Raw genomic sequence first — 17,105 nt, forward strand, 5'->3', positions numbered from 1 at the left:
CTCTTTTGCTGCCCATTAAAAATAAAAAATGGCTATTCTAAAAAAAAAAAAAACTACCCCAAAAAGAAAAAAAAAACATTACACAAAATAACAAACAAATTATACAAAATAATAAAAAAAAATATTCCTCATTGCCCTAAAGAAATGGGCTCTTTTTCTAAAAAATAGAAGCAAACACCCCCTAACATTACAAACCCCCATCCCCCAATCCCACAAAAAAAAAACTAACTAAAAAAACCTAATCTACCCATTGTCCTGGGGTTGGTTGGGTGGTGGGTTTTACTGTTGGGGGGGTCTTAGTATTTTTTCAGGAAAAAAGAGCTGATTTCTTTAGGGCAAAGCTCTACAAAAGGCCCCTTTAAGGGCTATTAGTAGTTTATTGTAGGCTAGGGGGTGTTTTTATTTTGGGGTGGCTTTTTTATTTTTATAGGGCTATTAGATTAGGTGTAATTGTTTTTTTTTTGCATAATTTAGTGTTTGTTATTTTTTTGTACTTTAGTATTTTTTTTGTTTTTGTAATTTAGTATTTTTTATTTTTTGTAATTGTAGATTTTTTTTTTTAGTAGGGTTAGGTTTTTTTTAATGAGTAATTTATTTAATTTGCAGTTATTTTAAGTTAAGTCTAATAGTTATGTTAGATTAATTTATAGTTTAAATTTATTTATTTTTTATTTCCCAGGTAAGTTTTTATTTATTTAAAAATAGGGATCTTGTAATTTTAATGTAAAGTTAGGGGGTTGTTAGGTTTAGGGGTTAATAGTTTAATTTAGTTTTTGGCAATGTGGGGGGCTGGCGGTTTATGGGTTAATAGGTTTATTTAGTGGTAGTGATGTGGGAGACCAGAGGATTAGGGGTTAATAACTTTATTTAATGGCAGCAATGTCAGGGAGCAGTGGAATGGGGTTAATATCTTTATTATAGTGTGGGCAATGTTGGGGTGCGGGGGAATAGGGGTTAATAACTTTAGTATAGTAGCAACAATGTCGGGGAGCGGTAGAATAGGGGTTAATAAATGTTATTAGTGGTGGTGATGTCGGGAGTGGCAGATTAAGAGTTAATAACTTTAATTTAGTGTTTGCGATGTGGGAGGGCCTCGGTTTAGGGGTTAATAGGTAGTTTATGGGTGTTAGTGTACTTTGTAACACTTTAGTTATGAGTTTTGTGTAACAGTTTTGTTGCGTAAAACTCATAACTGCTGCTCTCAGATGGCGGTATGGATCTTGTCGTTATAGGGTGTAGAGCAAGCTTTTTAGCCTCACCGCAAAACTCGTAATAGCTGCGCTTTGGAAATCTCATGAAAAAAACATAATTTTTTTTGAGTGCAGGACTGAGGTTGCGTTACAGGCTAAAAGGCTTGCGGTAATTACAAAAAAAGAACAGTGCGCCAGCAAAACAAATGTGAATGACCGTGTTGATAATAGCAAGCAGAAGTATTGGTCACATATAGTAAAAATAAATCAATAGTGATATATGTCCAAAATAAAATAAAGTCCAGAAACTAATACCAAAATACTCAGTAACTTAGCTGGTACTGGTGTGTGGGTATTTCTCAATATATCAGATTGTCAATCAACAGATGTAATCACGATTCACAGACAGAGGAGGCTTGCAACTTCTTCAAAGCTTTTGTTGGTGTCCCAAAAGGAATGAATCTGCAGAAATTTAGAATGAAAAAGAAGAAGGCGCCACCATAGTGCACAATCAGTGGATCAAACAAGCCCAAATGCGCAAGTATAACTGGTACTTACAAGCTCCCAGACACTTGAGAAGTGTCACAAACGCCTTCTGGAACTTTTTGAGTCGTCCAGCTAACTCTCACTCTTGCATAGGTCCACTCTTATGGATATTAGTTGGATACCGGCTGTATTACTCTCCCAACAACACCACAGGTTAAAGGATCTGGTCTTGAATTTCACAGCCTCTTGTCCTGTGTTATAGGTGGCCTAACTCGGTAGGATGGATCCCCACAGCTATAAGCGTGCTTATAGCACACTGAATATCAGGGATTTCCAAGAAGTGGTGAGAATATATGATTAAAATATGTAATAATAAAATTAAGTTTGTGTCAACAAAGTCTTCTAAAAGTTAAAATGACTTTATTTAACAACACGTTTGTCGGTCTTAGGTGACCGTTTCAACAGGTGCACCTGATGAAACGGTCACCTAAGACCGAGAAACGTTGTGTTGTTAAATAAAGTCATTTTAACTTTTAGAAGACTTTGTTTCCACAAACTTAATTTTATTATTACCTATTTTAATCATATATTCTCACCACTTCTTGGAAATCCCTGATATTCAGTGTGCTATAAGCACGCTTATAGCTGTGGGGATCCAGGCTACCGAGTTAGGCCACCTCTAACACAGGACAAGAGGCTGTGAAATTCAAGACCAGATCCTTTAACCTGTGTTGTTGTTGGGAGAGTAATACAGCCGGTATCCAACTAATATCCATAAGAGTGGACCTATGCGAGAGTGAGAGTTAGCTGGACAACTCGAAAAGTTCCAGAAGGCGTTTGTGACACTTCTCAAGTGTCTGGGAGCTTGTAAGTACCACTTATACTTGCGCATTTGGGCTTGTTTGATCCACTGATTGTGCACTATGGTGGCGCCTTCTTCTTTTTCATTCTAAATTTCTGTAAAAGGCTTGCGGTACAGCTATACCGTCAAGACTTGTAATGGCTGCGTTGCTGTTAAAGCACAAACGCAAAACTCGTAATCTATGTAATTGTGATTTAAGTTATTTCTTATAGAGACCGTTGGTCTGATCTTTCAGGCCTATACACATGTTCCCTCAGTGATCCAAATTGTTTCCAGATTATCAGTTTCAGTAGACTTTATATTGTATTCCCTACCCTGTTTTTTTCAAATAACTGCAGCATGACAGTGTTATTGCCACTAAACCAACATTGTTATTATGGAAGTATATTTGGGTAATTTATTTTCTAAGCTGTGAGTGTGTGCACAGATTGCAAGACCATTTCTACTAGAATTTGAAGAACTGGAACTTGGGCTAACAGTTGTGCCATGTGCTGAGGGCAGGTGCATTTATTAGTGCTACCCCCTTTTACACATTAAATTACTTCTCAAAAAGCATTTATCTAGCCCAGGGATAGCCAACTTCCTAACCTACGGGAGCCACGGATCAGTATTTTTTTTTTAAAATAAAAAGAGGCCACAGATCAATATTTTAGAACTCTTAAGCATATAATTTGATGGCTGCAGCCAAATTATATCTTTTTTTTAAAATCCAGTGGCATGGTGTCTGATTTGGGGAAGGTTGCAGGGTATCCACTATCTGCTTTCCTCCCTCTAGATGCTTCTTTTAAGTTGCGGCCATCTTGATTGTCCACCACCAGAATTCCTCAAAATACAAATTCCCCCCCTCCCCCCCACTTTTCCTTTAGGCCACAGAAGCTATTTCACATCTTCTTAGTTTTCCCTTTCCCCAGGGGCTGAAAAAAACTGGTGCAGAGGGTCACATGTGGGCCATACCTGATCTAACCAAAAGATTGATAACAGTTTTTCATTAGATAATTATTTATGTTTATAGCTGCAGCTGAGCCTTTTCAATGCAACTACAATTAGCTATTTACATTTTAAACTGTTGCTTCAGTGAAACAATGGTGCAATACTTACCATGTGTCTGTCCTGTTTTTTGTCACCAAAATCCAAATTCCTAATATGCAGCTACACATGTATTAATTAAATTAGATTCAACAGCTAAAATTATGTGAAAAACCCCAGAAAACACTTTTCAACTTATTAATGAGAAGTACCCCAAAGAGTTATTGAATGTAACACTGATTTTGCGCATGCGTAAAACAAGCTAAAATGATGCACCTGCAGTCTTGGATGGTACTAGGAAGCAGCATCACCAAACATAAAAATCCAACATGCTCAATCAATTAAAGCTAATCAATTAATAATAGGCACTTTTATCCTAATAAAAATGTACTGAATTAAATATCCAAATAAACACACATGTCCATTATACTGATAATGCCCTGTTTAAATATTGTAAAGAGACACACACACACATATTGATGGTTTTGAAGCTCTACAGCTTTATTGGTCCTATCACCTATTAGCATCATTACTTACAATTAAAATGGATCAGTTAACTTATATGCTCTTTAACCTGTGATGTAATCACTAAAACCACAAAATTGTCATTTTTTGTTGTTGTTAATCCTGTGCCATTGCTTTTTGCATTACAAAACTGGGTGTATAACAATTATTTTATTGGCAGTTAAAGATTGCAAGCTTAAAAGGCCATAATAGTCAAAAAAAGGACATGCTCTAAGTCATTAATATGATCTAACGAATTAGAGCATATCATTATTTAACTATTATGGGTCAATAAAAATTATTAAAGTGAAGGTAAACTTTGTTGAATGAAAGCCTGGTTTTTAAAAATACTATTAAAAACAGGGGCACTTTCATTCAACAAAGTTTACAAAGCAGCCATTTTGATTAAAAACGTACCTTTGTTTTTTTCACAGCCAGAGCAGCTTCCCCCACCCGGAGTTCCTCTCTTCACACGTCATCAATGACTAATCCGGCTTCCTCCAATCACGGCATGGCCTCAGGCAATGACTCCCCGGGTGGAAAGCTGTCAATGGAGGAAGCCGGATTAGTCATTGATGACGTGTGAAGAGAGGATCTCTGGGTACGGGAAGCTGCACTGGCTGTGAAAAGAACAAAGGTAAGTTTTTAATCAAAACAGCTGCTTTCTAAATTTTGATGAATGAAAGTGACCCTGTTTTTAATAGTATTTTTCAAAAACCGGGCTTTCATTCATCAAAGTTTACCTTCACTTTAACAGCAGAAACATGTTATGATTTTGACCACTGAAAAAACACACTGACAATATATGCAGAAGTTCAGAAATCATTATCTAACAAAAACAGAGTTTGACCATCCCTTAAGTGTTTAATTATATTATGCATTGCATTATCCCTACTTCATGTCCATATACAAGGAAAATAGTAGCAATAAGCTAATTTACATTGTCTTAAATTAGAAATAACAAGATTTTCAAGACATGTGTACCTTAAAGGGACACTAAACCCAAATTCTTTCTTTCATGATTCAGTTTCTTAAAATTGCATGCTCTAATTTACTCCTAGGCCTCTACTTATCAAGCTCCGTACTTACCTGCATTCGCTGGCCCCAATACGCCCACCTAAGTTCGCCTAACCTTGCTGCCGCGGACCTGAATACGTTCGCAAAATTTATCAATAAAGCTGTCAAAAAGCCGCGCACCAAGTATGGAGCGATGAGCAGCGGACTGTGATATTTATCACTCATCGATCTCGCTGCACTTCAGCTTTTTCCCAACTTTATTGATACCGCTGTCACTAAGCACCCACAATATACTATACTGTTTTAACCACTATACCGCCGCCCCCGGAGCCCCCCGCAACTAAATAAAGATTTTAACCCCTAAACCGCCTCCCAGACCCCACCGCACTATGATAAATATATTAACCCCTAAACCGCCGCTCCCAGACCCCGTCGCAACTATAATAAATATATTAACCCCTAAACTGCTGCTTCCGGACCCCGCCGCCACCTACATTATACCTATTAACCCCTAATATGCCGCCCCCTATACCGCCACCACTTACATAAAGTTATTAACCCCTATCCTGCCGATCCCGGACCCCGCCGCAACTAAATAAATTGATTAACCCCTAAACCGCCGCTCCTGGACCCCGCCGCCACCTATATTAAACTTATTAACCCCTTTTCTGCCCCCCTATACCGCCGCCACCTACATTACATTGATTAACCCCTAAACCTAAGTCTAACACTAACACCCTCTAACTTAAATATTATTTTAATAAATCTAAATACATATTACTATTATTAACTAAATTATTCCTATTTAAAACTAAATACTTACCTGTAAAATAAACCCTAAGATAGCTACAATATAATTAATAATTACATTGTTGCTATTTTAGGATTTATTTTTATTTTACAGGCAACTTTGTATTTATTTTAACTAGGTACAATAGTTATTAACTATTTAATAACTACCTAGCTAAAATAATTACAATATTACTTGTAAAATAAACCCTAACCTAAGTTACAATTACACCTAACACTACACTATCATTAAATTAATTAAATAAATTAAATATGATTACCTAAAATTAAATACAATTAAATAAACTAAACTATAGGACAAAAAAAAAAAACACTAAATTACAGAAACTAAAAAAATAAATTACAAGAAGTTTAAACTAATTACACCTAATCTAAGCCCCCTAATAAAATAATAAAGCCCCCCAAAATAATAAAATGCCCTACCCTATACTAAATTACAAAGTAATCAGCTCTTTTACCAGCCCTTAAAAGGGCATTTTACGGGGCATTGCCCCAAAGTAATCAGCTCTTTTACCTGTAAAAAAAGAAATGCAACACCCCCCAACATTACAACCCACCACCCACATACCCCTACTCTAAAACCCACCCAAACCCCCCTTAAAAAAACCTAACACTAACCCCCTGAAGATCACCCTACCTTTAGCCGCCTTCACACAGCCGGGTTGAACTCTTCACTCAATCCGGGCAATGTGATCCTCCATCCGGCCGAAGTCTTCATCCAAGCAGGACAGAAGAGGTCCTCTATCCGGCCGTAGTCTTCATCCAAGCGGCATATTCTATCTTCATCCTTCCTGCGCGGAGCGGGTCCATCTTCAATCCAGCCGACATGGATCCATCCTCTTCCAACGACGTCCTAACACCGAATGAAGGTTCCTTTAAATGACGTCATCCAAGATGGCGTCCCTCGAATTCCGATTGGCTGATAGGATTCTATCAGCCAATCGGAATTAAGGTAGGAAAAATCTGATTGGCTGATTTTATCAGCCAATCAGATTGAAGTTCAGTCCGATTGACTGATCCAATCAGCCAATTGGATTGACCTTGCATTCTATTGGCTGATCCGAACAGCCAATAGAATGCAAGGTCAATCCGATTGGCTGATTGGATCAGCCAATCGGATTTTCCTACCTTAATTCCGATTGGCTGATAGAATCCTATCAGCCAATCGGAATTCGAGGGACGCCATCTTGGATGACGTAATTTAAAGGAACCTTCATTCGGTGTTAGGACGTCGTTGGAAGAGGATGGATCTGCGTCGGCTGGATTGAAGATGAACCCGCCGCGCCGGAAGGATGAAGATAGAAGATGCCGCTTGGATGAAGACTTCAGCCAGATGGAGGACCTCTTATGCCCTGCTTGGATGAAGACTTCGGCCGGATGGAGGACCACATCGCCCGGATTGGATGAAGAGTTCGGCCCGGCTAGGTAAGGACGGCTCAAGGTAGGGTGATCTTCAGGGGGTTAGTGTTAGGTTTTTTTAAGGGGGGTTTGGGTGGGGTTTAGAGTAGGGGTATGTGGGAGGTGGGTTGTAATGTTGGGGGGGGGGTTATTTTTTTTTACAGGTAAAAGAGCTGATTACTTTGTAATTTAGTATAGGGTAGGGCATTTTATTATTTTGGGGGGCTTTATTATTTTATTAGGGGGATTAGATTAGGTGTAATTAGTTTAAACTCCTTGTAATTTTTTTTTTATTTTCTGTAATTTAGTGTTTGTTTTTTTTGTACTATAGTTTATTTAATTGTTTATTTAATTGTATTTAATTTAATGATAGTGTAGTGTTAGGTGTAATTGTAACTTAGGTTAGGGTTTATTTTAAAGGTAATTTTGTAATTATTTTAGCTAGGTAGTTATTAAATAGTTAATAACTATTTAATAATTATTGTACCTAGTTAAAATAAATACAAAGTTGCCTGTAAAATAAAAATAAATTCTAAAATAGGGTTAGTGTTAGACTTAGGTTTAGGGGTTAATAAGTTTAATATAGTTGCGGCGGTGTAGGGGGGCAGGATAGAGGTTAATAACTTTAATATAGGTGGCAGCGGTATAGGGGGGTCAGGATAGGGGTTAATAAGTTTAATATAGGTGGCGGCGGTATAGGGGGGCAGGATAGGGGTTAATAAGTTTAATATATGTGGTGGTGGGCTCCGGGAGTGGCGGTTTAGGGGTTAAACAATTTATTTAGTGGCAGTGGGCTCCGGGAGTGGCGGTTTAGGGGTTAAACATTTTATTAGAGTGGCATCGGGGTCCGGGAGTGGCGGTTTAGGGGTTAATAAGTTTAATGTAGGTGGCGATGGTGTAGGGGGGCAGGTTAGGGGTGTTTAGACTCCGGGTACATGTTAGGGTGTTAGGTGCAGACATTTCCCATAGGAATCAATAGGATATCGGGCAGCAGCGAACATGAGCTTTCGCTGCTGTCAGACTCCCATTGATTCCTATGGGATCCGCCACCTCCAGGGCGGCGGATTGAAAACCAGGTACGCTGGGCCGGAAAAGTGCTGAGCGTACCTGGTAGGAATTTGATAAATTCCAAAAGTAGTCAGATTGTGCCGAACTTGCGTTTGGCACATCTGGAGTGACGTAAGAATCGATCTGTGTCGGACTGAGTCCGGCGGATCGTAGCTTACGTCACTATATTCTACTTTTGCCGGTCTGTAGGGCTTCATAAATATGGCGAATCAGCCTCGCCACAAATACGCTGCGAAATTCCAGCATATTTGCGGTTGACGGCTTGATAAATACAGGCCCTATTATCAATTTTTCTTCGTTCTCTTGCTATCTTTATTTAAAAATCAGGAATGTGATGCATAGGAGCTGGCCCATTTTATGTTCAGCACCATGGATAGCGCTTGCTTATTGGTGGGTAAATGTCAGCCTCCAAAAAGCAAGCCCTATCCATGGTGCTGAACCTAAAATGGGCTGGCTGTTAAGATTTACATTCCTGCTTCTAAAATAAAGATAAAAAGAGAACGAAGAAAAATTGATAATAGGAGTAAATTAGAAAGTTGCTTAAAAGTTCATGCGCTGAATCATGAAATAAAAAAAATTGGATTCAGTTTCCCTTTAAACTACTCTTAACTTGCAAATCCTTGTACATTTTGCTATTAAAATAAAAGTGTTATATAATTTTAAAGCATTTATTTGCTCACACGATGTTTAATCTTCATCCTTCCGGCGCGGAGCGGGTTCATCTTCAATCCAGCCGACGCAGATCCATCCTCTTCCAACGACGTCCTAACACCGAATGAAGGTTCCTTTATATTACGTCATCCAAGATGGCGTCCCTCGAATTCCGATTGGCTGATAGGATTCTATCAGCCAATCGGAATTAAGGTAGGAAAATCCGATTGACTGATCCAATCAGCCAATCGGATTGACCTTGCATTCTATTGGCTGATCCGAACAGCCAATAGAATGCAAGGTCAATCCGATTGGCTGATTGGATCAGCCAATCGGATTTTCCTACCTTAATTCCGATTGGCTGATAGAATCCTATCAGCCAATCGGAATTCGAGGGACGCCATCTTGGATGACGTAATTTAAAGGAACCTTCATTCGGTGTTAGGACGTCGTTGGAAGAGGATGGATCTGCGTCGGCTGGATTGAAGATGAACCCGCTCCGCTCCGGAAGGATGAAGATAGAAGATGCCGCTTGGATGAAGACTTCAGCCAGATGGAGGACCTCTTATGCCCTGCTTGGATGAAGACTTCGGCCGGATGGAGGACCACATCGCCCGGATTGGATGAAGAGTTCGGCCCGGCTGGGTAAGGACGGCTCAAGGTAGGGTGATCTTCAGGGGGTTAGTGTTAGGTTTTTTTAAGGGGGGTTTGGGTGGGGTTTAGAGTAGGGGTATGTGGGAGGTGGGTTGTAATGTTGGGGGGGGGGTATTTTTTTTTACAGGTAAAAGAGCTGATTACTTTGTAATTTAGTATAGGGTAGGGCATTTTATTATTTTGGGGGGCTTTATTATTTTATTAGGGGGATTAGATTAGGTGTAATTAGTTTAAACTCCTTGTAATTTTTTTTTTTATTTTCTGTAATTTAGTGTTTGTTTTTTTTGTACTATAGTTTATTTAATTGTATTTAATTTTAGGTAACCGCAGTTAATTTATTTAATTAATTTAATGATAGTGTAGTGTTAGGTGTAATTGTAACTTAGGTTAGGGTTTATTTTAAAGGTAATTTTGTAATTATTTTAGCTAGGTAGTTATTAAATAGTTAATAACTATTTAATAATTATTGTACCTAGTTAAAATAAATACAAAGTTGCCTGTAAAATAAAAATAAATCCTAAAATAGGGTTAGTGTTAGACTTAGGTTTAGGGGTTAATAAGTTTAATATAGTTGCGGCGGTGTAGGGGGGCAGGATAGAGGTTAATAACTTTAATATAGGTGGCAGCGGTATAGGGGGGTCAGGATAGGGGTTAATAAGTTTAATATAGGTGGCGGCGGTATAGGGGGGCAGGATAGGGGTTAATAAGTTTAATATATGTGGTGGTGGGCTCCGGGAGTGGCGGTTTAGGGGTTAAACAATTTATTTAGTGGCAGTGGGCTCCGGGAGTGGCGGTTTAGGGGTTAAACATTTTATTAGAGTGGCATCGGGGTCCGGGAGTGGCGGTTTAGGGGTTAATAAGTTTAATGTAGGTGGCGATGGTGTAGGGGGGCAGGTTAGGGGTGTTTAGACTCCGGGTACATGTTAGGGTGTTAGGTGCAGACATTTCCCATAGGAATCAATAGGATATCGGGCAGCAGCGAACATGAGCTTTCGCTGCTGTCAGACTCCCATTGATTCCTATGGGATCCGCCACCTCCAGGGCGGCGGATTGAAAACCAGGTACGCTGGGCCGGAAAAGTGCTGAGCGTACCTGGTAGGAATTTGATAAATTCCAAAAGTAGTCAGATTGTGCCGAACTTGCGTTTGGCACATCTGGAGTGACGTAAGAATCGATCTGTGTCGGACTGAGTCCGGCGGATCGTAGCTTACGTCACTATATTCTACTTTTGCCGGTCTGTAGGGCTTCATAAATATGGCGAATCAGCCTCGCCACAAATACGCTGCGAAATTCCAGCATATTTGCGGTTGACGGCTTGATAAATACAGGCCCTATTATCAATTTTTCTTTGTTCTCTTGCTATCTTTATTTAAAAATCAGGAATGTGATGCATAGGAGCTGGCCCATTTTATGTTCAGCACCATGGATAGCGCTTGCTTATTGGTGGGTAAATGTCAGCCTCCAAAAAGCAAGCCCTATCCATGGTGCTGAACCTAAAATGGGCTGGCTGTTAAGATTTACATTCCTGCTTCTAAAATAAAGATAAAAAGAGAACGAAGAAAAATTGATAATAGGAGTAAATTAGAAAGTTGCTTAAAAGTTCATGCGCTGAATCATGAAATAAAAAAAATTGGATTCAGTTTCCCTTTAAACTACTCTTAACTTGCAAATCCTTGTACATTTTGCTATTAAAATAAAAGTGTTATATAATTTTAAAGCATTTATTTGCTCACACGATGTTTAATTGCTGATACGTTTGGCAAGTTTAATTTTCCTTTAAGAAACCAAAACATATAATTTCTATGAAGTGTCATAGGTCTGTGGTTTAGTGACCACTCCACCATTTAAAATTGTTTCAATCTATATGATGAACCGAAAACACAGTTTATTATGCCAGAACTATTTATATACCACACCTTAATTATAGACTGATATATATTTCATTTGTTTCTATAACAGTTTCGTATATAAAACTAATTTTATCATCAGTGTAAAGATGGCATGTCTAATCACACATTGGATCATGCATACAACAGATATAATCTAGCTTCTTGTATGTTTGTGCTTTCTTTCATTTGTTAAAGTTACTCTGGTGTTCAGTTCAGGTTTTATTAGAATAATGTAACATTTTGGAAAAAAGATACAGAACAGGAGTCCAGCAGCAGAAGCCAAGATGGCAAATATTTCCACAACCACCATATATTTCCCTTTGGTGCTAAGATAGGCTGGGATAAAGGAGATCCAAACACTACAAAAAATTAGCATGCTGAAGGTAATGTACTGAGCTTCATTAAATGTATCTGGTAGTTTCCTCGCCAAAAAGGCAACAAAAAAACTTAGTAAAGCCAAAAACCCTATATAGCCAATCACAAGGTAAAATGCTATGGTAGATCCTTCCTTACATTCCGCTATTATCTTCCCAACCTCTACTTGGCTATTATTGTACAGGAATGGTGGAGAGTAAAGGAGCCACACAACACATATGATGCCCTCTCCAGAAGAGCAAACAAGAACTAAAGAACTGGATGTGTTCTTACCAAATTTCTTGGTTTGTTTTGGATTAGGTTTAGTAGCATTAAAGGCCAAGATAACAATAACGGTTTTGGCTAAGACACAAGAAACACCAACTGCAAAAGAATTTCCAAAGACTACTTGCCGAAGGAGGCAGGATACCTTTGTAGGTTGTCCAATGAATAGGAAGGGACATAAAAATGATAGTATGAGGGAAAGGAGGAGGGTGTAGCTAAGATTCAGGTTGTTGGCTTTAACTATTGGAGTCTTCTTGTACTTAACAAATATTGTTAATACTATAGCTGTGAAGCCAGTGAATACAGCAGTCATAAGAGCAAGGGTTAATCCCAATGGTTCCTCATTTGACAGAAAATCAATTTTTCTTAGAATACACTTATTCCTCTTAGCATTAGACCACTGATCCTCAGGGCAACGCCAACAGCTTTCCATATCTGAGAAAACAAAAAACAAACTCATTACAATCAAACAAGTGGATAATGTTCTTAAAGGGACAAAAAAAAATCTTTCATGATTTTGATAGAACATACAATTTTAAACAACTTTCCAATTTACTTCTATGATCAAATATGCATCATTATCTTATTATCCTTTTCAGAAGTTACAGCATTTCACTACTTGCAGCTAGCTAAACAAATCTAATTAGCCAATCACAAGAGACAAGTGTGTGCAGACACCAATCAGCAGCTAGATCCTACTAGTGTAGGATATGTACATATCCTTTATCAACAAAGGATACCAAGCGATTAAAGCACATTTGAAAATAGAAGTGAATTCAAAAGTATCTTAAATTGACATTTTATCTGAATCATGCAAGTTTAATGTGACTTTCTATTTCTTTTATAAATGGGAAATAAATATCTAAGAAATAAATCTTAGAGACAATGGAAGTTTGTGTGCAATATTTTTTGGAATAATTTTTATTAGACAGTGTTAATATGAGTGTAACTGTACTTTGTAATGTATTTTTGAAGTGTTTTGGGCAAATTTTTAATTTCACAACATAGTAACCACAGCTCTGAAATCGCTGTAAAGATTCTATAGTTGGTCAAGATTGCTTTGGCAAAATCTCTATTTCCCTCCACTTGTAATATCAGTGCAATTTCAATGGTGTGCAAACGATTGTGAAAAGCCTAGCACAATTGTTTGCGTACCACTTGTAATCTAGCACTAAATTGGTTACAAATAACCTCCTAGATTTAGCGTTTGGCGTTAGCCATCAAAAGCAGCGTTAAGGGCTCCTAACGCTGCTTTTAGCCGCCCGCTGGTATTTAGAGTCAGCCAGGTAAAGGTGTACCGCTCACTTTCAAACCTCGACTTTTCCATACCGCAGATCCCCTTACGACAATTGCGTATCCTATCTTTTTAATAAGATATGCCTAACGCTGGTATTTAGAGTCTTGGAAGAAGTGAGCGTTACACCTCTACCGACAAGACTCCTAACGCCCATGAAAAGGCTGTAGTTAAGAGCTTTATGGGCTAACGCCGGTATATAAAGCTCTTAACTACAGTGCTCTAAAGTACACTAACTCCCATAAACTACCGATGTACCCCTAAACCGAGGCCCCCCACAACGCAAAAACTATAATAAACTTTTTTTAGCCCCTAATCTGCCAACCGCACATCACCGCCACCTACATTATCCCTATGAACCCCTAATCTGCTGCCCCTAACATCGCTGACACCTACATAATATTATTAACCCCTAATCTGCCCCCCCCCCAACGTCGCCGCCACCTAACTTCAAGTATTAACCACTAATCTGCCAACCGGACCTTGCCGCTACTCTAATAAAGTTATTAACACCTAAAGCTAAGTCTAACCCTAACCCTAACACCCCCCTAAGTTAAATATAATTTAAATTAAACAAAATAAATTAACTCTTATTAAATAAATTACTCCTATTTAAAGTTAAATACTTACCTGTAAAATAAACCCTAATATAGCTACATTATAACTCATAGTTACATTGTAGCTATTTTAGGATTTATATTTATTTTACAGGCAACTTTGTATTTATTTTAACTAGTTACAATAGTTATTAAATAGTTATTAACTATTTAATAACTTCCTAGATAAAAGAAATACAAATATACCTGTAAAATAAATCCTAACCTAAGTTACAATTAAACCTAACACTACACTATCATTAAATTAATTAAATACATTAGCTACCAATACCTACAATTAAATACCATTAAATAAACTAAACTAAATTAAAAAAACAAACAAACACTAAATTACAGAAAATAAAAAAATATTACAAGAAACAACTAATTACACCTAATCTAAGCCCCCTAATAAAATAAAAAAACCAAAATAATAAAAGTCCCTACCCTATTCTACATTACAAAGTAATCAGCTCTTTTACCAGCCCTTAAAAGGGCCTTTTGTAGGGCATGCCCCAAAGTAATCAGCTCTTTTGCCTGTAAAAAAAAATACAACCCCCCCCAACATTAAAACCCACCACCCACATACCCCTACTCTAACCCACCCAAACCCCCCATAAATAAATCCTAACACTACCCCCCTGAAGATCTCCCTACCTTGAGTCATCTTCACCCAGCCGGGCCGAAGTCTTCATCCGATGGGGCAGAAGAGGACATCCAGACTGGCAGAAGTCTTCATCCTATCCGGGCAGAAGAGGACATCCGGACCGGCAGACATCTTCATCCAAGTGGCATCTTTTATCTTCATCCATCCGGAGTGGAGTGGAGCCATCTTCTTCCCAGCCAACACGGATCCATCCTCTTCAACTGACGCCTACTCGCCGAATGAAGGTTCCTTTAAATGACGTCATCCAAGATGGCGTCCCTCAAATTCCGATTGGCTGATAGGATTCTATCAGCCAATCGGAATTAATGTAGGAAAAATCTGTTTGGCTGATTCAATCAGCCAATCAGATTCAAGTTCAATCCAATTGGCTGATCCAATCAGCCAATCAGATTGAGCTTGTATTCTATTGGCTGTTCCGATTGAATCAGCCAATCAGATTTTTCCTACCTTAATTCCGATTGGCTGATATAATCCTATCAGCCAATTGGAATTCGAGGGACGCCATCTTGGATGACATCATTTAAAGGAACCTTCATTCAGTGAGTAGGCTTCGGTTGAAGAGGATGGATCCGCGTCGGCTGGGAAGAAGATGGCTCCGCTCTGCTCCGGATGGATGAAGATAGAAGATACCGCTTGGATGAAGATGTCTGCCGGTCTGGATGTCCTCTTCTGCCCGGATAGGATGAAGACTTCTGCTGTTCTGGATGTCCTCTTCTGCCCCATCGGATGAAGACATTGGCTCGGCTGGGTGAAGACGACTCAAGGTAGGGAGATCTTCAGGGGGGTAGTGTTAGGTTTATTTAAGGGGGGTTTGGGTGGGTTAGACTAGGGGTATGTGGGTGGTGGGTTTTAATGTTGGGGGGGGTAGTATTTTATTTTACAGGCAAAAGAGCTGATTACTTTGGAGCATAGTAAAAATCAATCGTAACACCAGCAGAGTAACAGAGAAACAGCTGGTCCTACTAGTTTGGGCTAGTTGCCGTAATCTAAGACCTGCTGTGTACTACAACAAGGGCGTTTAAAAGTAATGCTCTGCACAGTTATTTGCTACTGTGGGATACAACAAATACCTCCCACTTAACCCAGGGTTGAACATATAATATTTGGGGTATTGCAAGCAGAAACAACATTTGGTGACAAATAATGTTTGGCAGACATGTTATAATTACATCAATGCATGTATACATATATACAAATTACAGAATATAGAAATATGTAGGTAGCAATTGTAAAGGAAAACATACAATAATAAATGAAAGAACACATATCAGAGTGACCAATACATAAACACATGTAAGTATACTATTATGGGACATGTTTTACAGTTTGGAAATATTAAGGTTAAAGGAAATATGTCTTAAATTGGACACATGGATCATTAACAAATACCTTGATCTCAAAATGATACCTAGAGGTCTCAGGGTAAAAAAGTTTCCTAATTTTGTCATCACTGATAGTGAATTTATCAGTGAGTGGAATGATGTTTTATCTGAATGTTCACTGAGACTGATGGTTTTGTTAGTTAAGTATAAGTCTAACCAACTTCAATTAGTGAGGAATGAAATTGTTAATGTTAAGCTCCAAAATGGTCTTGCAAAATATAAAGAGCTACAAGAATATAGTAGCTTTGACAAATTGTTGGCCGAGGTAGTTGAGAATAACAGAATAACCCTCATTTCTACTAAACATACCAAATTCCTTAGAGATCAGAGGGATTATAATGAGGGAAAAGTATTTATATGGCAAAAACAAGCTAGGTTTAGAGGCAGAAACTCCAATAAAAATAAGAATAAAAATAAGAATAAATCTAATACCATCGAAGGGAGTGAAGCCTCAGGTAGTGAGGAATCAAGTGGTAGCTCATTTAGTTACAAAAAAAAACAAAAATAAAAATAAAAACAAGAATAAAAACAAGAAAAATGTTAGCTTTGCAGACACAGATTCAACCGATGATGAACATTCATCACTTATTGCCACTACATCAGGTGAGGACTTTTCAGGATCTGATAATGAAACTATATCTTTTCCCTTAGCAGTAGATCCATCAACATCCACAAACTTACTAGTTGCACCCAGTAATGTTAGTAGTGCTGATGTAGAACTTAGCCAAGGTGCTAGGCTTAAAGTAAGCAAAAACTTAATAAGTGGGACATCTAGTACTGCAAGGTTAAATACAGATGATGGGGTGCCTAATGTGTTATCTAACAACATTAACACTAACAAACAGCAGGTTGTTTGGCCTGTCATCAAACAACCCACAGGGGGAGAAACGGAAGTGGAGAGCAAACACAGGTATTGTCTAAGAGACAACAAACGTCCAACTTACGTAGCGTTATAAATCTGTCTTCACACAC

General features: G+C 38.3%; 1 protein-coding gene across 1 annotated transcript in view; it reads right to left on the minus strand.

Annotated features, from left to right (window-relative positions):
* Positions 1-11,709: 11,709 nt before the first annotated feature.
* Positions 11,710-17,105, minus strand: part of LOC128652689 (vomeronasal type-2 receptor 26-like) — a 72,709-nt gene continuing 67,313 nt past the window's right edge. The window contains exon 5 of the mRNA XM_053705620.1: positions 11,710-12,629. Within this exon, the coding sequence (XP_053561595.1) occupies positions 11,710-12,629 (920 nt within the window). The remainder of the gene's footprint in view (positions 12,630-17,105) is intronic.

Source organism: Bombina bombina, chromosome 3 (genome assembly GCF_027579735.1).
Source record: "Bombina bombina isolate aBomBom1 chromosome 3, aBomBom1.pri, whole genome shotgun sequence".
NCBI classification, from domain to species: domain Eukaryota; kingdom Metazoa; phylum Chordata; class Amphibia; order Anura; family Bombinatoridae; genus Bombina; species Bombina bombina.